Source organism: Hypomesus nipponensis, chromosome 18 (assembly GCF_054491055.1).
Source record: "Hypomesus nipponensis isolate SF chromosome 18, ASM5449105v1, whole genome shotgun sequence".
NCBI classification, from domain to species: Eukaryota; Metazoa; Chordata; class Actinopteri; order Osmeriformes; family Osmeridae; genus Hypomesus; species Hypomesus nipponensis.
Genome location: NC_140378.1, coordinates 9,488,354 through 9,515,115, shown reverse-complemented (window position 1 = coordinate 9,515,115; position 26,762 = coordinate 9,488,354). Strand labels below are relative to the sequence as shown.

The 26,762-nt window shown below is 46.7% G+C and overlaps 1 protein-coding gene and 1 long non-coding RNA gene across 2 annotated transcripts; both read right to left on the bottom strand.

Moving 5' to 3' along the window:
- Positions 1–15: 15 nt before the first annotated feature.
- On the bottom strand, positions 16–2,047 carry LOC146251968 (uncharacterized). The gene is made up of 5 exons (XR_014732136.1): positions 1,657–2,047; positions 1,254–1,388; positions 889–945; positions 610–753; positions 16–503 (listed from the first exon to the last, which is right to left on the bottom strand). It is a non-coding gene; the product is annotated as an uncharacterized LOC146251968 (long non-coding RNA).
- Positions 2,048–2,336: 289 nt separating this feature from the next.
- prpf6 (PRP6 pre-mRNA processing factor 6 homolog (S. cerevisiae)) lies at positions 2,337–10,812 on the bottom strand. The gene is made up of 21 exons (XM_084680932.1): positions 10,598–10,812; positions 10,211–10,373; positions 9,971–10,089; positions 9,809–9,887; positions 9,451–9,627; positions 8,950–9,087; positions 8,768–8,862; positions 8,467–8,623; positions 8,148–8,310; positions 7,384–7,502; positions 7,039–7,257; positions 6,464–6,586; positions 6,176–6,297; positions 5,500–5,638; positions 5,278–5,397; positions 4,252–4,428; positions 3,989–4,122; positions 3,754–3,845; positions 3,522–3,636; positions 3,195–3,321; positions 2,337–3,057 (listed from the first exon to the last, which is right to left on the bottom strand). Exons 1-21 carry the CDS (start codon positions 10,810–10,812, stop codon positions 2,905–2,907), a joined length of 2,946 nt encoding a protein of 981 aa, XP_084537058.1. The 3' UTR covers positions 2,337–2,904.
- Between the last annotated feature and the right edge of the window lie 15,950 nt (positions 10,813–26,762).

The following is a 26,762-nucleotide window of genomic DNA, read 5'->3' as shown; positions in this document are numbered from 1 at the left end:
TCATTTATTCTTCGGTATAAAGCAGTTGGATTTTATCATTTATTTAAAGAGTACAGCAACAATAATGATAGCATCATGAAGAGAATGTGAAAAACAAAACCTACTATCTACAGTCATGACTGAAAAGTGTTTAGCCACAAAAACATTAGATAATTGCATTACATGGTTGAGCTTATTCGTGGTCAGTTTAGTAATGGTGATGTGAGCTTAACTGTGTATACAAAAGAGCAGCCTCAGAACCGTTAAAGTTTTGCTTCACAAAATTTGAAAATGCAGGCCTGCAATATTATTATTAAGCGATACACAATATGCATACACAGTACGAACTTTTGAAAAGGTGCAATGCTTTGTGGTGTAAAAGTTGAATATTATTTTGCAGACGTGTACATGCTCTGGAGAATCTGCCAACAATTTTTCAGTGCCCTTATGAGACGTTTTCTTCTTCTTTTGTTTCCCTTTGTTTTCTTTCCAGTGGAACAGGACACCCTCTTTTGTCCTCTCACCTGAAATTATAAATTGGTATTAGATTTAAAAGCCATCACAGCCAGCAAATTTTTTTTAATTATTTGGTGGTATTTATCGATGGGGGTCTGCTTTGTTGGGCCTCACCAGGTCAATGTCCTTGCAGTTCAGTCTTATCAGCTTTTCCATCTTCTCCACTGGCTTATCAATGTCCCCAAGTGGCCGGTCAGGCCTGTCCTGGCATAAGAACTGTTGTGTCATGCCATATATGGAGTGCAGGACATGCTGCATCTGACAAATATATAACATGTGAAGTTTTTGTAGACCAGATTATACGAGATCAATTAGTTTGGTTTCCAGGGGGTGGGTCCCCTGTCCATGGTGCTGAAACTAACAGGGTCTCATCTTGTGGCATGTAAAACATACCTTTCCTGAAGGACAACGGTTCCTCTCTAAAGATGAGTCAAATGAGTCTGTCATATTCTGCAACAGAGCACATTTATCAACTATCACAATCATACAGTTGCATCAGTCATTTCGCTGCCATTAGACACTGTAAAAAGCAAACAGTGGAGGGCACTCTATGACCAAGGCCTTGATCAAACATTACCCCATTACTTAACCAACAACTCGTATCTTATACCCTTGGACGATACGATAAATACATTAAAAAAGCAGATTGTGTTGAGTGATGCACAATTATTGGAGTTTAGCGATTCTGCCACTATGCCATGCAATGTAATGTCAAAATAAAAGTGTCACACAAAGTGCTTGCAACGATGAATACATACCAAATTCTGAAGTTCTACGGAGATTATCTCTCTGTATGAGCTTAGTATCTCCGCATAGTTACACCTGCGCTTGCTGTAAGAGACGCCCAATAGTAGAACCACCACGAAGCTACGGAGCACAGGCCCGTTCACACACTAATGGAAGCATGCCACTATTAGAAGACATACCTAACATTTTATTCATTATATATTCATTTTATGCATGAAACATACACTTTTTACAATACACACGATCGAAAAATGACTATGGCGCGTAATGGTTATTCAGAGAAGTTCCATTGGACTTACGGTAGTTTGCGAAGTGCGTAAAGGCATTTAGTTTAGGATTGAATTGCAGGTGGAGAAGAAAATGTGATTAGCAAAACCAAGAAGATGTAACAGCGACGAGTCATGAATCACCTACCATTTATCATTTTCTTATGAGAATCCACAGATAAGCAAATCCTTTCCCGTGGCAACAAGTAACATCCGCAGGAGTTAATCATGGTCGGGCTGGATTCATTGTATTCAAACGGGTTAGTGTTGTATTTTGGTGTTAAATAAGAACTCGTGGAAAAAGTGAACTGGTTGGTAAACGGACTGCCAATATGCCATTTAACTCTGTAGTTTCCAACATCGCCACAATCCCATTGCCAGCTCCAGTTTCCTTCTCCGTCATGGGTTGCTGCTGGTCGGCTTAGGATTTCACTTAACTCTTGTACATTCAAGTTGACAAAACTTCCACGATCAATCACCGTTAGAGTTTGTTTCGGTTTCGGCACATGGGATGGAAATAAATGTTATGACCAATGATAGCCTACATGTAGATGTTGCAAAAATCGTCGTGTGCATTTGTAATTTATCAACAATTTGACTAATTGTGTGTAATGAGACACAATACTCAATTAAAAAAAATACACGTGCTCAGCAGCCGCCAGGACCAGCTTGGGAATTGCATTCAAGAATGCCTAGCGTACTTAAGGAACAAGATGTCAAAGCAATCTTTGATTGCAGCTCCACAGCCAGAGCCTCAATCCCCTCATGGCCACACCATACTTAGATCAAGTCATCATACCCAACCTGGAAATAAATACAGATAATTGGTCAGTGTCCCCTCAGTTGTTTATTGAGTCTTCCAACATAACAGTTTTAACCTTAAGCAGGCCAATGCATGACAGCAGCACTGCATCTTGACAAAACTACTAACAATCCATCTTTCTACACAAGTTGTAAAAATAAAACAATGACCAAGGAAATACATTTGACTGATTTTACTCAAACAACTAATTTCTTATCAGAGCCAAGGGTGTCATTATACCCTATGAAGAATGATGACTTGAAGACACACATTGAAAAACTCAGCTGGCCAGAGTTAAAAAGTATTTTTGGGTCAAGGAATTCTTGAATTACATGAAATAATGTTACAAAAACTGTTTTCCAAAGCACAATGTATGAGCAGAGCGTTCTTTGCCCCAGTAATAACTATAAAATCAGTTGGAATAGATTATGCCAAACACAAAAAAAATCTTAAAACGTGGTGTCAGTTTACAGTGTAACATACTGCAAGAACAAAGACTGTTTCCCGGAGTCTCTGTGTGTGTGTGTTTCACTGTTGCTGTGATGGTATCAGTATCATCTTCACAGCCAACTCGACTGTGGTCAAAGTTCTGGTTCAGAAGGTATTTTTGATCTTGGATGCGACTTGTGTGAGGATCTCTCCTATCTTCTTCTGCCAGTGGAGGACATGTTTGGACTCAGCACACCACAGTTCCCCGTGGCGAGGCTCTGCATTCTCACAGCGCTTACGCACCTCCTGCTGCTGCTCCTGGAGGGTGAAGGTCACAAACTCATTAACACTTAACACACTCACCACACTAATCACAACCGCACACAATATCACTTAGACACGCTCACAATATCTCACGCACGCACTCACACACACACACACACACACGTCCTTACCTCTGCTCCATGCTGCTGCTCAAACTTGTAGAAGAGAGCCCAGGCATCTCCCAGGTCCGGCTCAATCTTCACAGTCCTGAGGAACCACTCTCTGGCCTTGGTGATCTTACGCTCACTCCAGAATAACCTGGAATCCAAACACACACGTGTTCCAGAACAGACCTTGATTTGGAGGACAGAGAACAGAACACAAAGACCCTCGGAACAGAGGGAGGGAGTTCCAAGCAGTGAAAGGTGCCCAGAGAGGGGGACATCCGCAGCAGAGATGTGGGATGGGAGGACAGGGGAGTGCAGATTGAGGTTCCTGGGGAAGTGAAAGAGGCTTACTTGGCCACAGCCAGCAGGACGTGGGGGTCGTGTTCACACTTCTTCAAAGCGTCCACACTCTTTGTCTTCCTCTGTGGTCTGGCCTCCAGGAACACAGCCTCAGCCCACAGAATACCTACACAGAGAAACACAGGCAATATTTACAGGACTAGCCATCGCAGAGAGGAGTCATTTGTACATCAATTTGGATAATAGTGTCTGCCAAATGAATCAAATGTATATTGAAACTGACCTGAGTTGGGGCACTCCTGCAGGGCCTTGGCCATCAGTGTGTTGGCAATGTTCTTCAGTCCTGCCCTGTACTCCAACCTGACAGACTCCAACCTGACAACAAAAAACAAATGTACTTCTATATCATGCTTCAGTAAAGAGATCCCTGTATAACTCATCATGATTATATGATGTTTAAATCTATTAAATGCATGTCCTTGATCCAGTCTCCTCCCAGTGTGTGTGTGTGTGTTCACCATAGCTCAGGACTCTGGGGATTCTTGAGACGGGCCTTCTCCAGGATGGCTCTGGCTCTGGTCAGCTGACCAATCCTCTCCTCCAGCCGAGACAGCAGTAGCCACAAAGGCATGGAATGGGGGCACTTCTTCAACTACATATCCACGTGTGACAGACACACACATCCATTAGTGAGTCAGTTGATGTGATTAGATACAACTAATCAATTGAGTGGATACAACTAATCAACTGCAACCCCCCATATTGACCCCCCCCCCCTTACCCCCTGGTTGTAGGCCTCCCTGGCCTTGTCCATGTGTTCACCCTGCTCCTCTATCTGGCCCCTCATCATCCACAGCTTGGGGAAGTCCTCATAGTGCTTCAGGGCCTCTGTGCACAGTTCATGGGCTGCCTCAATATTCCCCAGCACCCACTCCAGCTTCACAGACTTCATAAACACCTGCAGCAAACACACACACACACAAACACTTCAGTTATTTTTTTGCATATTGCATTTACAAATTCCTGTACCTTATGTTATCTTATAACCTCAAAACAAATACAAAAGGTGTAGCTTGTGTCTGGGTGGCATAAGGAGTGAGTTAAGAACATCCAGACGCAGAGCCAAACCCACTGCCCTGCCACGTGACAGGCAAGGCGGAGGATGCAGCCCTGGCCCCAGAAGGATGACAGGCAGACGCAGAGACACTGACTAACAGCTTGTGAATTTGAGGATTGTTTGGACTGCTCCGGCAGTTTCCTTAAGCAGGCCTGGGCGTGTGAGCTTGGACACCTGAGTGTGACGCACCATTAACTGTGTGAAACACTGGCGGGGGAGCTGACACCACATCAACACCTGCCGCCCTGCCTGACCCACACATGCTCTCCAGCCTGCACCCTCCATTTAGCTTTCACCTCAAGATCGAACAATTGTGTGTGTGTTGCAGTCTATATAAAAAGAGCGGAATATAAACAAGATTAAAATGGATAACCAGCCAAACACTAAATTTCCCTTGAAGATTGAGCAAGGGCCCAGAGAGAGACAGAAACGGAGAGAAGGAACAGGAAGGCTCAACATGTCTGCTTGTTTCTGTTCCCCCTTGACAACCCAAATGAGTTGTGAAATACCCGCTTGGGGTGCCGACAACCTACTCCCTAAATACTGATCTCGGGCCAACAATCGAATTAATGAAAGTGACACTTGATCTCTCCAACGAATATTTAGGAGGAAGATCTTGTGAGGGCTTTGAGGCTGTGGAATGAGGAACTCTTTTGAAAAGTTCAGCCGAGTGACAAACAAGACACTTACCCTGGCGGTGGGGGCGCTGCTGCGGGCCTTGGCCAGCAGACGTCTGGCTCTCTCATACTCATTATTCTCTGACTCCAGCTTCACGGCGGCTAGCCAGATCTCCTCACTGTTAGGGTTAGCCTGGAGAGGAGGAAGAACAACATTTTGGCACATCAGCTCCTAAATCAAACGGTACACCCCCAAACCCCATGTAGGCCATCTGAAGACAGAGATCTCCTTTACCTGGAAGGCCAGAGCAAGGATGCTCCTAGCAGCGGGCACATCCTCCGCCAGCCACTTAGACTTGGCCCCCATCAGCCAGAGGACCTCGGCCTTGGGACAGTGAGCCACAGCCCTCTGCAGCAAGGCCTCCAGAGATTCCCTGGGAGTGGGGAGAGGGGCAGAGGAAGGACAGGTGGAATATAGAGAGAGTGGTCAGAATCCAAGAGGAAGCCACTGAAGAGGGTGGATAAGAGCAGCCATTAGCTGCTGAGCTGGATCCAATAAAGCTGTACTTATGCAAGGGTTAGAGTAACCAGGCACGCACATGCCCAGTTGTCTAGGCCACAGTACATTAAAAACAACAAGCAGCCGGTGACATCCCCTGTCCTGAGCTGGCCCGTCAAGAGGTGCTGTGGCTGAGAGGCAGGCAGGCTGAGAGGCAGGCAGGCTGAGAGGCAGGCAGGCTGAGAGGCAGGCAGGCTGAGAGGCAGGCAGGCTGAGAGGCAGGCAGGCTGAGAGGCAGGCAGGCTGAGAGGCAGGCAGGCTGAGAGGCAGGCAGGCTAGGAGGCAGGCAGGCTAGGAGGCAGGCAGGCTGAGAGGCAGGCAGGCTGAGAGGCAGGCAGGCAGGCTGAGAAGCAGGCAGGCTGAGAGGCAGGCAGGCTGAGAGGCAGGCAGGCTGAGAGGCAGGCAGGCTTACCTTGTACCGTGGTTCTTCTCAAAGTAAGCTGCTCGGAGCCACACACTCTTCTTGCTGGGGAACATTTGCAGGGCGTGGGCATAGATGGCACGGGCACACTCCAGCGCCCCGTGGGACACACACTGCGACACACACACACACTTATTACTGCAAGGCCATAGGGCATCATGTTTGAAACGCCATGATGGATAATTATTTGAAAAGCCTCGGGACCCTGATATTGAGTGACAAATTTAGGATCACTGTCCTCCCTGTCATAAGAGCCAGGGGCTGGCTGACAGATCTTACACTCTCTGCATCCTCCATCCAGGTATGTTTGCAGTCCTCTTCCTCAATCCCGATCCCTATGACCGCCCGGATCACTGCCTGACACGTGGCCACGCTGCCTGCCTTGTCACACTCTTCTGCATCCTGGATGGACAGATTGACAAAAAGAAGGAGGAATTTGCATGATTAAGGTACTGATCCAACACACTCCAAGTGAAAGAAAGGAAACAGCAAAGACGTAGAAAGAGGCGAGAAGGGGACTGTCCGTGACCCGCTGCCTGGACGCCTTTTCAGGAAGAGGAGAGGATTTACAATCAAAGCACGGCAGTACATTCGAACAAAACCAAGCTTAATAATAAGTAACCAAACAGCTGACTGTGTCAGACGAAAAAGGTTTGAAAGTGCGTGTATGCACATCAAGCTGTAAACAGGTCCACTTTCACCCCCTCAATAAACCATGGATTACTAGACCACACAACAATGGATCATGGTAAAGGTCACGTGACGCCAACACAAGACAAACGAAAAGACGAAAGAGAGAACAGAGGGCGAGCGTGCACTGTGTCTCTTGCCATGTCTCTTCAATCCCCCCCCACCTGTATCCACTGCTCCCTGTTGATCTCCACACCGTTGGCCCCCAGAGACGTGATGGCTCTGTCTATGATCTTCTCCACCATCTGAGTGTTGCCGTTGGCCTCCTCCAGCTTGGCCGCCGTGATCCAGATGTGACGGTCAGTGGGGATGTTCTCGCGAGCCTTGTTCAGAACGCGACGGGCGTTCTCGTAGGTCTCCAAGCGGGCCAGGGCCAGCCACAGCTGGGGAGGGGAGACACCAGGGGAGACTTCAGGGCACGCTCCGTTAGATCACAGGTCTGTGTGTGTGTTTGCGTGTTTCATGTACAATCTGTGTTTGTGCAGGCTGGAGGCTGAGCGTGCGTGTACCTCTACACTGGTGGGGCAGCACTCCACAGCTCTGCTGAGCATGATCCTGGCATCCTCAGGTTCCTCCAGCTCAACAGCCGTCTTCCACAGACGCACAGACTTGGACACGTTCTCCAGGGCTTGGTGGGGACAAGCAAGTACACACAAACACTCCGTCAAGTCACTTGGTACACACACTTAACATTTGTACTGAACAGCCACCCATTTCACTGCAAAGGACACTTCAACAAAGGACAGAGATGGGAACGGAATTCGAGAGCTTTGAGAGTCGGCAATAATGCTGCTGACTGTTTCTGACAATGTGACATTGTAAGCGAGGCTGGGAAAGCTCCGAGTTGTGTTATGTAGCATTTGAGTGTGGAGGGCAGATCATATCAGACATGTAGGGACTGATATGGTATAAAGGAAGCGGCACATCCATCTCTGTCAGGGAGGTATGCTTCTGGGAAGAGGCTAGGCTGGGGGGGGGGGGGTTCTGGCAGGGCCCTGACATATCCCAACAAACAAGAGGAGAATCAGATGGCATGACAGCTAGTATAGGGGAGACACAGAGAGCCGCTGCCAAAGTGTAGACACTGTGAAAACATCTAGAGTCAACAAAGTGTTTACTAATCTGCTGTGTGTTTCCCGCTCTTTTACTTGCTCTCCAGCACCCTTTGCCAAGATCAATAAATAAACGGAACATGTCCATGCAGGAGCTGTTTTCAACCTCTGGAGTTTCCTCTTTCTCTTCTCTCTCTCCCGTGAGACACACACAGTCTTACCCTTCCTCAGGACACGTTTCTTGGCCCTGACGTCGGTCTCCAGCTCCGCAGCTCGGATGTAGATGCGGACGGAGCCAGGCAGATGGCGCACGGCCTGGGCCACCACGGCCTTGGCTGTGTCGCCTGGCTGTAACCTGGCGGCCTCCAGCCACACGTCCTCGCTCTGCACAGAGAGCGCACACAAAAACACCATTACTGAACCTGCACCCTATTACCAAACACACACCCGCATCCACACACACCCGCATCCACACACACACACAGTGACTGCATACTGACGTCTAAGGGCTAAGGGTGCAGTGCATATCAGCAGTGGTACCTTGGGACACATCTCTGTGCCCTTCATGATGAGGTTCCTGGCCACCTGCAGCTTTCCTGTCACCTCCTCCAGCCTGGCTGAGGCGATCCATGCAGGGGGGTGGTGGGGGTTGGTCTCCCTCACTGACTTCAGCAGGAGACGAGCCTTCTTAATGTCACTATAGAGAGCCCAGACAGTAGGTCATGTATATAGAATACCATGTCCATGTCTATCTCTAAAGGCAAGATTGAGTAGGTGGGATGTAAACGTCTCCATGAGGCTGCATCAGTGCAGGAGTTCCTCTCAGCCCTGAGGGTCTCACCTGATGTCCCCTCCGTGTGTGGGGATCATGGAGTTGAGGTCTGTGAGGTAGCCCTTTGGGTCCACCACTGTCTGCCCACTCACCGAGTCAGAGACCTGAGAGAGAGACATCAGAGAAACACTGAAACGACTGGGAAGAGGTTCCAACAGGAAGTGACGTCACAGTGGGGGGTGCTGTGCTACCTGGCTGAGCCTCATGTCCATGAGAGTGTTCCTGGCTTGGCCGATCTTTCTCATGTCCAGCTCTCCTGTCCCGGGGGTCATCAGGCCTGGTGTCATGCCTCCTGGGAAGGGCGTGTTGAGACCCCCTGGGAGGTTCAACTAAGGATGGAGCACACAAACACATCAGGTTGGGATGAGTTACGCAGCCAGAGTTCCGGCGAGGTGTGGACAAAGTAACGGTATGAGACATGTTAAGTAAGACTGACTCCTGCTGGCATATACTGACATTGCAACACAGAAGCTCAGTCTGGATGATTTGCTATTCTCCCTTTTTATCAGTCTGGAATTGCACCTCAAATGATGCTCCTGTCAAAGCTGACTGGTTAAAATATAATTGTGTTTCTGATCAGGTCAAAAGTTAGCTTAACCCTGTAAACCACAATTCTTCAAATCACCCGGGATGATGGAAACACAAAGCACAAAAGAAAGGACCAAAGTAAGGGACGCTGTGTTCCTACGAACCCCCTGCAGCGGGTCCACTGAGGTGTTTTTCTCTCCCGTCTGGAGGTGCTTGGAGAAGAAGCTGTCTGGGACCGGGGTAAGTTTCTCGTGGCGTGGGTTCCTCTGGCGCTTGTTCCTGGCGTCCCCCACTTCTGGGATGCTCAGCCACTCCTCCTCAGACACCTCTGCCAGCTTCCTCTGTGGAAAGAAAGGCCACAATATGGAGATCGTAAAATCAAGTAAAACTATTTGGAATATTGAGTTGATGGTAGGCCATTCCTTGTTTGATAAATGGAACTAATGGCAATACATTGAAGATGGTGGAGAAGAGGAGGAAAGGGTAAAGGGTAGAATGTTGATGCATCATGTCTTTCCATACCTTGAGATCAGAGAACTGCTGCTGGATCTTAGGACGCTCCATACGGTATTTCTCAATCTCATCCTTTTCCCTCAGCTCCCTAGTGACACAAAGAATAACCAATGGAAGTGGTCCAAACACACACAGACAGTATGACTGTTGGGGTGTGAAACAGATAGCTACCTCCTCTCCTTCCGCCTCTCATCCATCCTCTTGTCCAAAGCTGCATATATGGCATCTGCCTCCTCATCATCTTTCTCATATGGACCACTGGAGAACAGGCTTCCTGCATAGCCATTGAACTGGGTGGGTCAGACGGAACAGGGAAATCATTAAATAACACGCTTATTCCATTTAAATCTACAGCACAGGCTCAACAGCAACAACACCCGCTAAAATGGACTTCGGCTGTGTCCATCTTACCTCGTCATAGTTGGTGTCGTTCAGATCCTCTTCCTCATCTTCCTGATTCTTTTTCATCTGATCCCCGACCGTCCTTTTTCCGGGGGGTGCATGACGGTCGTCCACTGGATCGTTAGCATCGCGAGCAGGACCAATATCAGACCGTGTAGTGAAACCAGTCGCACTAGAGTTAGGAATCACATAGACGTTAGTATGACAAAACGTTATTGAGCAAGTTAACTCACTAAAGGCTAGAATACTTAGATGATTCAGGCCGTGATGCATTTATGTGTGCACTTAATAGTAATATGTTGCAAAAAACTGCATGTGGGCTACTTTCATTCATTCAAACCAAAGAGTCAGTGTAGCTCGCTGGCTAGCTGACGCTAACACAGCATGCTAGCTTACCCTCTACCGAGTCCAGGTACGTAGCCTAGTGGCGCGGGCATGCCCAAAAACGGCTTTTTTTTCTTGCCCATGAGAGGGGAGGCGAGAGGCATGACCGGAGGACCATTAGGACCATTGACTCCTCCGGTACCCCCTGTAGAACCTCTTCCTGCATTTTTGTTTGATTGTTTTCCCGAGGAATTAGCCATCGTTGCTCCACCGACCGCACGGTTCATTTCCGGAAAAACAACAGATGCACTTCCTGTCTTAATACATCTACTTTGAGAGCTGTCTCTGCGAACAGCGCCTCAAGGTGTCGTAAGAGTAACTAATTAAGTGAAAGCAAGTGTGTCATCAGTGTGGATATTGAATCATAAACAGTGCAATGTAAAATGTCCAAAGTGAGTAACTGTGTCAGGCTATGTTTTGAGATTCACGATTTAACATTTTGTGGATTCAACCTAGGGTGACCAAAACAGAGAGCCAGATCATTTCCAAAAATGACTGGAACCTCTTAGTTAAGGCCTCAGATATGGAAAAATATCCTTGTTGATTAAAACTAGACTGACTAGGAGGTTATGTATGGATGTGTTGTAGTATGTAAAATACATTGTTGGTGTCTATTAGTTGATATAATGTGTAATCTAGTTTTCCTTTATCGCTAGATTAGATTTATTGAATTATACATCATTCTCTGATTCACATTATATTACCTGAAAGAGATCATTAATTCCCTGCCTTTATTTGATTGTCAGTTAATGCAAGCACTCTCTTTTGGATATTGTTCACGTAATTAAAGTGGACGGTTTCTATTTTCTTTTGAGGGGCTATTTAAAATCAGTGACGGAACTGCACATTTTACATCAAAACATCAAAGAAAGGCAAACATTTGAAAATGCATCGCTTAACTTTCCGGTTGCTGAAGTAAGAGCACCATTTCTACAGGAAATGAGGTTCTATTAGTTTCTCATAAAGGATGTTTCTAGGTTGTCTCCCTTGAGATGAAGTACATGTGCCAATATATCAATTAGATTAAATTACATTTAACTTCACCCATCTACAGCCCAGCCCATGGCCTTTCCATTTGTCTTCATTTACTTTGCCTCCAGGGTAGACCTTATTTCACTTCTTGGAGAAGATGCTGTGATGAAAATGGGATGTCAGAGGCATTAGAGGATGTATGGCTCCAACTGCCAGGGACCATTATACAGGAAGCTGCATGAAGCAATACTCTGCCAAGGAGCTGTTTTAAATGTGATTCTATAGTGTTGATAATCAATGTCAGGGTTAAACATTTACGCATGAATCAAAGACCAGACTGTGACCTGTGTCCTCATGCTGAGTACATTTAGGAAACTGCGATGGTGTCCCTTCACTCATCATTACCCTCACTCCCTCCACAGAGTAAATTAAAGGGTGAGTAGAGTGTTCTCACAGTGGGAGGCATGAACTTCATATCATCTCAAATCCTCTGACCAGGTAGGCCTCTGCAGCGACTGTGTTCTAGTCTATAGATGACAGATTCAGGATAATGATCAAGAAATCTTTCAGTTAAACCGAGGTCTGTATTCAGCCCAGACGTTTACCTCTGGTTTACATTGACAGCCAGCCACTAATAACATGGCATAACAAATCCACTGTCGCATAGAGAATTAACTGCAAGGTTTCATAAAGTATTGCTGTGACTTGCAACATCTTGTTTTCTGTCAGGGTACCAAAATATGTGACGTGAAGATGACACACACATACATATGCAACATACAAATCTCTGATATCTCTCACTGTGAGTCTCATTGTAATTTCCCTTTGTGCTTCTCTTTGACTGTAAATGTCTTCAGGGGAAATGGGAAGGTGCCATGAGAAATAAACAGGCTTTCCGTATGTCTAGAGAGTAGGAGGTAGCTTTATGAACACACACACACACAGACATACAGGCAGGCAGGCAGGCAGGCAGGCAGGCAGGCAGGCAGGCAGGCAGGCAGGCAGGCAGGCAGGCAGGCAGGCAGGCAGGCACACACACACAAAATGACTCTGGCACCATGATGCCCTGTTTGTGTGGCAGCAGAGAGAATGGATAATGTCTGAGGACCTGGGGGTGCTGACTGTGAGACACACAGGAGTCTAGCCTCGGATCCTGCCCTAATCATTCCCTTTGATGTGTTGCTGTGGAACAGTTGGCAATGCTTCCTTGAACACAACCCTGAACACAGAATCAGGGTGAGAAATGAGAGGCAGAAAAAAAGTTATATGCAGTCTCATGTATTATGTAAATCTTCAACCTCGGACGACTTTGTGTCAAAACACAGAGGTTTTAAAAAAGGCAGCTGACTGCTGATTTCTGATTGTTTGGTACAGATTTCTTATGTTTTGCCCCAGATAATGAGTAGTTGTTAAATTGATGTGCCATATTTAGCACTGGTGGTAACAGAGGAAATACGATACAATACGTAGCGTTTCTTCCAAGATAAGAGAGATTGACAGTAAATTACGTATCTGTGTGATTCTAATGCCAGCAATCCCCAGGGTAATAATGAGACATTTTGTTGATTTGTCTGAAGAATGGAAAACAATCATGCGATAGCTTAGTATATCTTCCCCCTGAGACAATAATCCCTAATTTGGGTGGGACTATGTTTGCAATGTGCACAATTTCCTCTTCCATTAAAATGTATGATAGTGTGTGAAAGAATTTACTATATATTATGTATGTTGTGCGTGCTTAGTGTTTGTGTGCAAGCTGAGCTAAATTGCACGTCACATTTCTTATTATTTTGCTAAAGGTTGCTGTGTGAGTCTTTGACTGTATCCATATACATCCATGTCTGTTTATGTGTGCTCCAGTTTGCATGGGTGCATGACTGGCTGTGACCTATTTTCTGAGCATATAGCATAAAATGAATCACTGAACCTTGCAATATTTTGTCTTATCTGCCATCAATATGCCTTGTCACAGTATACCTCCACAATGTGACTGTGTCTGTGTTGATGAGAATGTCTAATGGTGAGAATAGTGAAATGGAGCCAATCTCAGACTTAACCAGAAGTACATTGATTGAGAGAACCCTTCATGTGGTGTAGGCTGGAGAGGGCCTGAAGGAGAACATACATCCACTGACATGTTTCTACACACACATGCAGTCCCACTCATACACTCACACCCGCACACAGTGGAAAACAATTGTGTGAATTCTTGGGGGCGGAACCGCAAAATGAATTTATTTTAGTTAATGATATTCAAGAAGCAATGTAAGGGTAGAAAGGGCCATACAATAGGATGCGGACATCATCATTTTTCTCTTTTATCCACACACGCTAAACTCAATTAGCATCTGACAGTTCAAAGTGGGCTTGTACGTGCTTCTACATGCACTCACTGGTCAGAACTAATACACACTGCTGTGTGTGTATGAATAACGACGACCTGGAAGGATGAATGATTTATTTAGCAGTGATTAGTGCATTCAGAAACAAAGAGCCCTGTCCTTGTAAAAGGACAACGGCTGAATGCTATCAAAGACTTCCATATTAGACAGAATTCTCTCCGGTAACAAATACCCAAATAGAACTTAATTGAACTGCTGAGCTTGGTGTGATAACAAGGGTTTGAGTAAAGACACATGACAATGACTCTGACTGTATGATGAAACGCTGAAACACAACATATGAGACAAGGGTTATTGATCTTATGTTTTAGATTTACATGACATATATACTGTACTGGACTTTGCATGACAAATATACTGTGCTGATATACTGGGGTCAGTGTCATGGTAAACTATTCATTTAGTTAATAGCAATGAAGAAACTGTGACCGCACACTCTCTCCTTCAGCTGAGAGGGTCACCTTGAGTCAGGAGAAAAGAGCATGCATGGAAGTGATTCATTAGGTCAGAGGCAGTGCGGTGGAAAAGAGGCTTACATAAAGTGCAATATTTGACCTGTGATGATCCACACACATGGACTCTACAGTAATGATTCAGCTGTGGTTTAATTAATGCAACCCATTTCCTTTTTGTCGCATATAATATTTGCTAAGTTTCAGATGTGACGTACGTCTATGGGGTGCTCAGAGAGTTATTGTTGTCCTCTTGTTTGGAGTCTTGGATGGAGCGGGACAGATAAATGAGATTATTGACTGAGCTTGTTCTCCCAGCTGTCTGCAGGAGCCTGCCGCTCGGCTGAGTTATTTTGACGTGATGGATCTGGCTGTGATGGAGCCCTGGTTCTCATTTTCCCCAGCAGGGGCAGAGAGGACGAGGGGTGGGGGTTGGGACGGGGGCAGAGAGACGAGACGCTTCCTGCCTTTATCTGATGAGTTCTGACAGGTGTGGAACAACACTGGCCCTTACTGGATGGGGAGAGAGAGAGAGAGAGAGAGAGAGAGAGAGAGAGAGAGAGAGAGAGAGAGAGAGAGAGAGAGAGAGAGAGAGAGAGAAAGAGAAAGAGAGAGAGACAGAGTGAGAGAGAGAGAGAGAGAGAGAGAGAGAGAGAGAGAGAGAGAGAGAGAGAGAGAGAGAGAGAGAGAGAGAGAGAGAGAGAGAGAGAGAGAGAAAGGGAGAAAGGGAGAAAGGGAGAAAGGGAGAAAGGGAGAAAGGGAGAAAGGGAGAAAGGGAGAGATGGAAAGAGAGATGAAGAGCAGGAGATGGCATCCTGCTAAAGAAGCCTGTGAACATACTCTGGCATTCTCCAATCAGAGATATCCCTGGAGTACTGACACAGAAGGAAATCGGACTTGTTCTTCGCTTTAAAGAGAAATGAACAAAAGACTGGTTTTGTCTGCCAATTCAACTCTCTCGCTCTCAAATGGAAATGTACATAACATACACACACACACAACCAGTTAGCCAGCTACTAGTAAGTGAGCCAGCTGGTCAGGCCTTTGCTGGCCAGAAAATAGGGCCTATCCCAATGGGCTGAACACAGAACTAAGCTGTGTCCCCTAAAATGAGTGTGTCAAATGGATAAAAAAGGAGAGTGAGATGTTAGATGGTAGAAAGAGTATGTGTGCGTAAGTGGAGCACAGCAAATTCTCTACCCTCCTTCTGAACAGGGCTATTTGCATGAGTGAGGTCTGGAGCTAGGTGTGATTCGAATGTGAAAGGCCTCTTCCATCCTCAAGAACAAGGAGATTCACACACACACCGGAATGCTGACACAGGGAGCACACACATACACAAACACACGCACACAAAGGAAGGTGGAGGGGTGATGATAAGGGAGGGGTAGAATAATATATCTCACAAATGGGTTCTGTCATCTTTCTCTGCGCTTCGAAACAAATAGAGACTGCAACAAGGCTCTTCCAGCGAAGGAACCTAACATGTTAGAAGAATTAAGGTAAACATTGTCTGAAATGTCGTTGAAAGTGAGATCAGCCCAGGGCTACATCTCAGAACTCTGAAGTGCATTCTCTAGTTCTGTCATCAAGCTGCACTAATCTTCATCTAAATGCTGGTATAAAAGCACCTTCCCCGTGGATTCGTAATATTGCTTTCCCAAATCCTGTATTTGATGAATGTAAATAGAAGAGGACATTTATTTAGACCATGGCAATGCAACCCAAGCCATTTATATCAATGTAGATTATGTTGAGATGAGGAGACCAAAGGTCTGATCATCCATTTACCCCAGTTCCTTTCTCTTTCCTCTGTGTGGAGTAGCTGTATTCTATCTAGTGCCATCCTCCCTTGCTGCCAACTCAGAGACAGCCATTCACCATGCCAGCTTGGCAACGACACCTCACCGTACTATCAATGGTCCTTCTATGCCCTCCCCCTGGCGGGTGAACTCTGCCCCCACCCTGCGTGTGAGACGTTGTCACAGCAACGGAGCAGCAATCTGCAGGCATCGCAACGGCCTTATGAGATGACATGACAACATCAATGTTTCATCAGACGTGCTAGTAATGAGATGTCACCCCCCCCCCCCCCCATCCCGTCCTGCTCTGATGAGGTGAACACACTACACTCACCTCACTTTGAAGCAGGCAATGAGGATTTCAGTTTGTCTAAAAGCATGCTAACATCACTTAGGTTGTTCATGTGTGTATGTGTATGCCTTCATGGGGTTTTCCACATGCCCAAAATGAGCAGTGCTACATGGGCTTGTGACAGTACCTGGATGAGTTCCACTTGGTAAATAGACAGTATGCCCACTACTTCATTCGAGACTACACTTTGTTTAAAGGTATGTGTGTGTACAGTATCAGTGTGTGTACAGTATGTGTGTGTGTACAGCATGTGTGTGTACATTTCTCCCTCTCGTCAGCATGTGGCGAGTGGCTCCACCCAGGGAAGGAACCTCCTCCAGCCTCTCTGATTACTGGAAGTCTCTTTGAATTCATATTTGTGTTACACAAGCACAGAAGCTCAGCGGTTGGCATCATACATCTGACAACCCACAAAAAACATGAATACACTGACTGGAGAGATTGCATTGACACATACACATCCCCCGTTCTAAAACTATGGCTTTGAAGTGTATCCCACTGCTACTCATCTGACAAATGCCCATTGGTGTTGTAGTCCTATGGAGCCTGCTACTGGATGGCAGCACCTGTGTGTTTATGTGTCAGCGTGTGTTACATGGCTTGGCAGCAAGCAGCAGCAGTTGCCAAAGACTGTAGGGCTGATCATGACCCTCCAACACCCTCATCACAAGCTCAACTTGCCATTCTCTACTGATTCCCTATTCATTCAAATATATGGTTAAACCTGAATTAAACTGATGCATGGGGTTTAATGTCTAAAAGAACGCGCGGCAGCTGGAGGGAGAGCAGGGCAAAGAGCGCGCAGAGATGCTCGGAGCGTAGTCACAGGACATCAATATTCACACCAATTTACGATTACGTTTTTAATCTTGCATTGTTGTTGATTTCCAGAGGCTGGTGGCAGCGTGTGCGTTTGTGACCTCTCTATGGTCAGGTATGAATAAGGGGCGGAGTTAAGAAGCCGAGTGGGGCTTGTCGCGACGGGGCTCGGCATCTCTCGAATAAATGTCGATGAGACCGTTGTTACATTCAATTTTGCATGTGACCTCACAGGGAGAATAGGGTGTCAGTTGCACGACAGATTATTTTCAACAAACAGACTTTCTTCCAGCTACGGAGCGGCATGGGACTCACTCACTAAAACAACCACGGAGAGATACACACTAAGAAAGACTATGGCTGTGGACGGTAAGAGCGGTTATTTATGGTATCGCGATTTATCTGCGCGTAACAGACTATTTTTTGGACTGCTTCATTAATATTACGATTCAGTTTTAGAGCCTACCTAGCATTCTATATTTGTTGTTCCAATATTGTCTATTCTGTTTTCAACTGTCACTGTTGGAAAAGGTGAGGGATCCTTGAGACAGTTTGGGGTTTTAATTGTGTTTTAATAAGTATTTGGTAGCTGCGGTATTGATGCCAAAGACTCCACCATCGAACCCATGCAATAACTTATGAATGACTCGCAGACGCGCCAGACGAGAGGTGCTGAAGTGGAAGGCTGCGCGTGATTCACTTTTAGCCTCAAACGGGACAAAACAAGTAGCCTATTGAAGTCATCATAGTTTTTCAGGATTTTACCATATTATATTTATCATTCAGAACCTTTTGGTCAGTAAACCCAAAAAGACTGAAGAAACAGAACATAATATAATGTAGAACAAAACGGATTAACATATTATATTCGAGTAGAGGCACAATAGGGAATCACCAACCCTTCTCTCCTCAAAGACAATATGCCAGAGCCTCAGTCAGCTCAGTACCAACCCTGTCCTCTGTCCCTGTCCAATGAGGCAGGTTAGTTCTTCATAATCATGGCTGCAGGTAGGATAGAGCTAGCACAGCGACATATTGCCCTATCTATAATTAATAACAGTTTACTTAAGCATCATTAATTTAGTCAGAGCCCTGAGTAATGGCATCACTGTGGCAGTGTGTTTCCCTGTTTTTTTAATGAGTGTGGGTACAGGAAGTGTGTATCTGAGTGGGCTTATGGTGGCAATGTTCATCTATTAACCAGAACCGCTGCATAGACCTACATGTAAAGATACAAAGGTCAGGAATGACACTGATGTCTTTCAAGATACATTTTTGGCCTTTTTCGGCTTTATTGTGCAGAGACAGTAAGAGGTATGTAGGAGAGCAAGAGAAGAGAAGACACGCAGAAACAGCCCGAGCCAGAATGGAACCCGAGCTGCTGTGTCTGGGCCTCAGCCCATATGGCCCGCTGGCTACCTGGTGAGCCAGCAGGGAGACCTATGTGGATGGGCTGCTCTTCATGATTCAGTGGATCATCATGTCGTGCATTACTGCCCAACAAACACAGCGCTGTTTAAACAGCACTCGTGCTGGCTCCATAGACTGAAGATCAGATTTGTGTACCGTCTGGTCAGATAGCTACGGATAAGTGCATGTGGCGGCCTTGTCACTTCCGAGAGCTTCAACGATGCAAGTGCAAAGAGGCCTCTCCATTCTATACGGTCTCTGAAGGATTCTCCCTGTGTGAGAAGCTGCACATGGTGTGTATACAGAAGCTCCTTATCAGCGAGGGAGCAGCACCACCGGGTCTCCAGTCCCCCCATCTCCCCTATTTCACACCAGGAATAGGCGTGGGGAAACCCTGAAGGCAGGAGAGAGTGTGTGTGTGTGTCCACTCTTCAGAGCCAGGCATGGGTAGGCCCAGCAGGCCGGGGATGGAACGAGACGGTCTGGTGAAAAGAACGCCAGGGTGGCTTCCATCCATCCGTTCTGGCTAAAGACACACACACACACACACACACACAGAGAGACAACACTCCCACTCAATCTGACAATTGCACACAGGGCAATTGTCAGACTAGGCTTGGACACAGCTGGGTATAGATCCCAAAACAACCCTCTCTGTCCATAGCTGCCCCAGCCCATCGCTCAGCGGGAGTCTGGGGGAGGCTGGCTCCCTGCTGCAGGCTGCTCACAGGGATGGGGAGCGGGGAAATGGACACAGGAGGAGGAAGGGGTTTGGATGTTTTGGATTCCTTCACAGTAACTTCCTTAGGACTCAAACCGATAATTAAGGTAGTTGGAAATACAGTTTTTATCCAGTCATGATCTCTGTAAACATCATAAGGGAGTCATTGTTAAGGGACCATGTTGGTCAAACCATGTTGTTTAGCTCCAGATAGCTGCAGATGTGTGTTGGTGTGTTTCAGCCTTGCAGTCTGTCTGCTGTTAACCCTTTAGATGGCCGCTAAAAACCTGATTCCGTCTTCACAGCCCCCATGCTTAGAACACTCACTGTCTACAGGGCAGATCAAATCACACACAATCGTCTGCTTATTGAACTGTGTAATACCCTTTCCACTGGGGCTCTCCCACTGCTAATCCAGCGATCGAGAGTTTGTGTGTGTGTACGTGTGGAAATGAGTGTCTGTGTGTGACTTGCCTATCTGTGTATATGTGCATGCGTTTGTGTGCATGCGTGTGTGTGTGTGTGCGTGTGCATGCGTGTGTAAGGTGTGGGAGTGGAGCCAAAGGGCCAAAGGGGGACAACTGTTAGCTTTACAAAGACAAACAGGGTCTTTGTTGTTTTTTCTGCCTGTGTGACGTTACCAGTGGGGGGCCCCAGTACCATTTGGGAGCTCCAGAAGGAGTTCTGAAGCCTGCCTCTGGAGAATACAGGGGGTTGGAGGAATAAATCTGGATTGGAGGAGGTTGGGGAAGTCTCTATGTGAGTGATTGAACCGATTTTGTCTCTGTGTGTGTTTTTGTAAAAGCTCTTACAGAGTGTTACCATTGCCCTGTGTTTGCCCTGGTTTTAGTCTGGCTCATCCTCTTAAAGACAGACAGACACACATGCATCCAGACACACACCCAAACCATTACCACCCCCCTAGTGTGCACTGTCCGGCCCAGCCCGGCTGATAAGGGATGGTAGTGGTCAGAAATATGAATGCTCTAAAACTGGAGTGAAAGGCACAAGAGTAAGAGTGCGAGAGAAGGAAGGTCATGCTGGGGAGGAGAGAGGATTGTGTTTAGTCTCTTTTTCTCAGTAGAAAAGGGAAACGGAAAAGCCCATAAACCAGAAGTCCCTTGTGATAGCAGACTGATACAGGGGTTGAGCCTTACACTCAATTCATGTCCCAACAAACAAACAGAAATCTGACCTTTGACTTGTGGCCACACAAGAGAGTGGCAAGAAAGAGAGAGTAGGAGGGTGAGAGAAGAGTGGGGGTTGTCCTATAAACATTTACACAACAGTCCCTTGGGACTCTCAGATATTGATTAAGGGGTAAATGAGAAGAGTCCAGTATTGGCATGACTAGGAGAGTGAGAGTGTGTGTGTGTGAGTGTGTCTGTGTGTGTACCGTGTAGGAGTGGCGGCAGTTCTTAGCGCATCAGGCAGTCTTGTGCTAAGGCATCGCTTAGTTAGGATGGGGATATCAGTGTGAGATGAGAGAGCTGCTCTCCGCGGCCCACTCGGACTGTCTCATTGATTTCTCTCTCATTCCGACCTTCCCGTTTCACTAATTTCTTTCAAAGTGACGAGGCCTTAGTTCCGGTTCATTGGTCTTGTCCCGGGTCCAACTTTGTCCTCTTTTCTCCCCCTCCCTCCTCCCCTTGAATTAGAATGAGCACAAGCCCGTATCCAATATCTCTCCTCTAATTAGTGTTCTGCAAAGACAGAGAGATGGGGGGGTGGAGAGAGATTAAAACAAGATTTAATTTGCTGAAAGGGTTATACAAATGAGGTATAATCATACATGGTTGTATCCCTCATGTGTACTGCTCTGCTGTAGTCACTGACACATACACACGCACACACACAGATAGACAACACACAAACTCACACACAAGCACACTTACGATCAATGTCATTGAGTCTGTCAACTACCGTACCTGCTGTATATAGGGACACATTGTAATACACGATTGTTATTTGGTTGTTTGAAAAGAAGAGAAAGTAGGATCTGTAGTTTGGGCCTGTCTGTCCCAGGGGTGTAGCCAGAAAAATATTTTTGGGTAGGCCTAAAAAAATACGGATAGGCATCTTTTCAGTATTTTGTACTTATTTACTTTACGATGTGCACCTGGTGCATAATTTTTTGGAGGTATTTTCGTTTTTGGGTAGGCCTTAGAACAAATTGGGTAGGCCTGTGCCTACCCAGGCCTTTGCAACTTCTTCAAGTCTGAGTTTCAAGGAGACTAGTGATGCCCTTGCTAGAGCTCATGACCCCACCTTAGACACCAGCAAAATAAACATGCTAATTATGAGTGGCCTTCTGTCTGAAGGTAAGCAGGATGCTGATTTCTCCTTGTTAAAGCATCTCTCTCCCCTCTCTGTCTGTGCCGTGGGTCGTGGGGGTCTGGAATGCAGATTGCCCATTAAACAAATGGCTAATGTCTGCAGCTACGCCCTCGGCAGACATGCATGGCACGTTCACCTTCCGTCTCCACCCGAAAAGCAATTACACTGCTCATCGCAGTCCAGTATTATCATCCCCAAGTACTCCGTTCTGCTCAAATAGGGCTTGTGAATAACCAGCTGATATGTGCATGAACGTGTCTGTGTGTATTAAATGGGTTGAATGTGAGCTGTAGAATCATGTCAAATCATTGTTCTATGCCTCATTCAGCATTCATGGTGCCACTTGCCGGCCAGAGCAGACCCTCGGAATGGTCTGTTTTTGCTTTCTCAAATGTATTACAGTCATCTTTTCTATCAGCTCCTTCATCTCTGCTTCTTCTCTCTCTGCGTCTCTCTTTTTGGTCTCTTTACGCCTTTTTTTCACTCTCTGTCTCTCCAACTTTTGCCTCCCTTCCAGCTCCCCTCGCTTGGCATACAGGTAATAACATCCAGGGTTTATGACCTCCAACGGGTGTCACAACGCCTCGAATGGGCCCTCAATTTACTGTGTCAATAGCAACCAAGTGTCAGCATGTCATCTACAGCAGAGAGGTGGTGGAGGGGAGTGGGCCCAACTCTAACTTCTTCCTCTTCCAACTTTCTCTTCAACTCTCTCTCCCTCTGTCTTGCTTGCTCGCCTGCTCTCCCATACCCCCTTCTCTCTCAACCTCCTGCCTTGTCAGGATAAACAGACCGTGAACTGGAGCATAGTTGCTCCCAAACGTTCTACTGTCTCTATTTTTGTTATTTCTTTACATTTCTCTTGCTCCCTCAGACTTCTGTTGTCTCTTAAGTTGCCATGAAAACAAACAGCAGGTCTCACTCCAGTCCCTCAGTCATGTGTGAGTGAACACGAGTAAAGAACACAACGTGAGTAAGGCAATTCATGATGTATGTCATCTTTGGACATGTGAACAGCCTCTTTAACCAGATCTTGGATTTCTGTCCCGTGTGCTACTACATGATACATCTTCCACCCGTGTGGAATGAGTGATGTGAATACTCTGGATTAGAAGAGATCGTTTTATCTGGGCCTAAATGTAACTGCATCCTGCTCTTATCTTCTTGTCACAGTTGTGCTTGTCACAGTTGTGCTTTTTACAGTCCGATTAAGGGCAGATGGACTGATATCACTCTGCGTTATCCTTCTCCTGCTCCCAGCGCAGCATGTTAAAGGGTTACAACCATATTCATGCTTTTATTACAATCTTGGAGTCTTTGGTGGCTTGATCAGTTATCAGTAAAAAGACCATCTCTCATTCTCGCTGTCTCTCAATCCTATTTTCTCTTCCTCCCTCCTCTCTCTCTATCCCTCTCTCCCCCTCTCTCCCCCTCTCTCTCTTGTTCAAATGTCTGACTCTGCCCTCTTAACCGGCTTTCTCTGAAATCCAGTCAGAATACGCTGCCTGTGTACCTTATCCCAAAGATTCGACAGGGATTTGTCCCTCGGGAGCTGGGGATGGAGAAAGGCAGCTAGGAAGGAGGGGATGGAGGGAGGCAGCTAGGAAGGAGGGGATGGAGGGAGGCAGCTAGGAAGGAGGGGATGGAGGGAGGCAGCTAGGAAGGAGGGGATGGAGGGAGGCAGACAGGAAGGAGGGGATGGAGGGAGGCAGCTAGGAAGGAGGGGATAGAGATGGAGGCAGACAGGAAGGAGGGGATGGAGGGAGGCAGACAGGAAGGAGGGGGTGGAGAGAGGCAGAGAGGAAGGAGCGGATAGAGATGGAGGCAGACAGGAAGGAGGGGATGGAGGGAGGCAGACAGGAAGGAAGGGATAGAGATGGAGGCAGACAGGAAGGAAGGGATGGAGATGGAGACAGACAGGAAGGAAGAGATAGAGATGGAGGCAGACAGGAAGGAGGGGATGGAGGGAGGCAGACAGGAAGGAGGGGATGGAGGGAGGCAGACAGGAAGGAGGGGGTGGAGAGAGGCAGAGAGGAAGGAGCGGATAGAGAAGGAGGCAGACAGGAAGGAGGGGATGGAGGGAGGCAGACAGGAAGGAGGGGATGGAGGGATGATACGGCAGCTTCACGACTACTCAGGGCTTTTCAGGTGTTTAGGTGGGGTGGAGACTGAAAGGCTCAGTTAAAGGAAGTGTCAGTATAGTTTTTCTACCACAAAAACTACTTGTTAGACAGAGTCAGGTTAAGTTCATGGAAGCGTTGAGAGAAGACAGCCTGTTATGGCCCCTTTCCTGGGCTGACTGTACCTCAGTGTTACAGAGGTCAGCGTGACAGGAGGAGACACTCTGGTTCTACGTCGTTCTGTTCTGACTGCAGGACTGTCTGAGCGAACCGGGCCCATGCCAGCGTGTCGGCCTGTCACTCATACTTAGCGGGGGCGGGATCTGATGTGTCATAGCGATGGTGTGCTTTGCCCTAGTTTCAAATTGACACTGCTCTTGTCACACACTCACACAACTACACCGGCATGCACACACACACACACACACACACACTCACTCACACACAGCTATGACACAGAGAAAAGATCCTTAGCTGTTATAGAGGCAATGATGGTGATCTACTCTGACAACTTCAGAGTTTCGAATTTGGTAGACAGATTTTGGAAATGTTTAGAACTAAATAGAGGACCCAAGAGGAGCTTTCACTGTACTGACCAGCTCTTTGTGAGACATTAGATGACACATGTGGATTATAGCAATAGTTGTAGTCTTAATACCATGCCCTTGAAGGATAATTGTGGTGTGTGCTTTTGGTCTGTGTGAATTAGTTCATACAACTCAGTGTGGCTTAGTGATAACAGGAAAACGAGTTCAGTAGAGTGGAAGAGAGATGAGTGTGAGCTAGTTTGGCAGTGCTAGGACACCGGCATTGAATATTATCACAAAAACGGCAGTGACACACATCCAGGAAGAGGCCATGGTCAGCATTAATTAGCAGTGACGCACACACATACACACACCAACTAACACACAGTATTTTAAGAGAACTAGGGTAGCCTAATTGACACTTCACTGTTCTCTTTGTGGTTGGAGATAAACTTCTGTTATCATTAGGAGGTATAGATCACTGTTGTAGACAGAGAGATAGAGAGCACTGGTCAACTTACAGTCACACAGAGAGACATAGAGAGAAAGAAAGAAGAAGAAGAGATTCCAAAATTAACTTTTGGCCGAGAAATGTAGCTCCGGTAGGGATTTTCTTTGTTTGTTTGTGTCTGTGTGTGTGTGTGTGTGTGCAGAGTTTCACTCTTTGCTTTGATTCTGTTCTCTCTTTCATCCCAAATGTCCGTTGTAATCACTGCTGTGTTCTGTGTTACCTGAGCTCCCTGTAGACTGCTGTGCTACGAGGCTTCTGAAACCCTGCTGTGTGAGTGTGTGTGTGTGTGTGCATGTGTGAGTGTGTGTGTGTGTGTGTGTGTGTGCGTGTGTGAGTGTGTGTGTGTGTGTGTGTGTGTGTGTGTGCATGTGTGAGTGTGTGTGTGTGTGTGTGTGTGAGTGTGTGTGTGTGTGTGTGTGCATGTGTGAGTGTGTGTGTGTGTGTGTGTGCGTGTGTGAGTGTGAGTGTGTGTGTGTGTGTGCATGTGTGAGTGTGTGTGTGTGTGCGTGCGTGTGTGTGTGTGTGCGTGTGTGTGCGTGTGTGTGCATGTGTGAGTGTGTGTGTGTTTGTGAGTGTGTGTGTGTGCGTGTATGTGTATGAGTGTCTAAATGCACGTACGTGTGGATAAAGGTGGTAATTGGCGTGTCTGCCTGGCTGAAAGGCCCTGTTGAACTCTCTAAGCAGGAGAGGTACTGATAACATGGCAATTAAAGACTGGAGAGAAAGCGCCCCATCAACACAACTCACGGCAGACCAGAGAGCTCCCCCCCAGACCACTGCAGAGGGCAGGAGAGGTGGGGGGGGTGGCAGAGAGATGGGGCACAGAGGGGCCCTAAAGGGAGGACTCATTTGTCTCTGCTAGGCGGAAACACTGAGATGGCTGCTCTGTCATTCACATATCAAAACACAGCGCAAAGCTTAACCCTCTCCGTGTTTATGAGTCCTCCCTCTGTGCAGCAGATAGTGATAGTTTTTTATGCAAGTTACCGTGTGTTGCTTGTTCTTTATCTGTGTATGAGTGTTGGGATCCTACTGTTTCCCCACAACACAGACCTGACTTGGGTGGTGTCAGCTTGCATCCTCCTCTGGCGCCCCCCCCACCCTTCTTCCTCTGTGTACTCTGCCTCCTACTGGCTGAGATCAAAGACAACCAGGTTCTCACCACAGAATGGAGAAACTCAGCAAGGAAACAAGAACTCTTCAAACCTCAGTTTAGTTGGTCCATGGAGAGACTCCCTGCTGTGCCTCACTGGAGCTCTCTGAGCTCTCACATCAGTGATGAGACTTACAAACCAGCTCTCTCTCTCTCTTTCTCTCTCTCTCTGTCTCTCTCTCTCTCTCTCTCTCTCTCTCTCTCTCTCTCTCTCTCTCTCTCTCTCTCTCTGTCTCTCTCTCTCTCTCTCTCTCTCTCTCTCTCTCTCTCTCTCTCTCTCTCTCTCTCTCTCTCTCTCTCTCTCTCTCTCTCTCTCTGTCTCTCTCTCTCTCTCTCTCTCTCTCTCTCTCTCTCTCTCTGTCTCTCTCTCTCTGTCTCTCTCTCTCTCTCTGTCTCTCTCTCTTTCTTTCTCTCTCTCTCTCTCTCTCTCTCTCTTTCTCTCACTCTATACCTTCTGTCTTTCCCCCTTGGTCTCCCTTTTCACTTCTTTTTCATTGTCAAACTTCCTCCCTGTTCATTACTTTACTTTAATTTATTTTAATGTGTCTCCATACGTGTGGGTGTCATTCTGTGTCTCTCTTCTACTGTTATTGTACTAT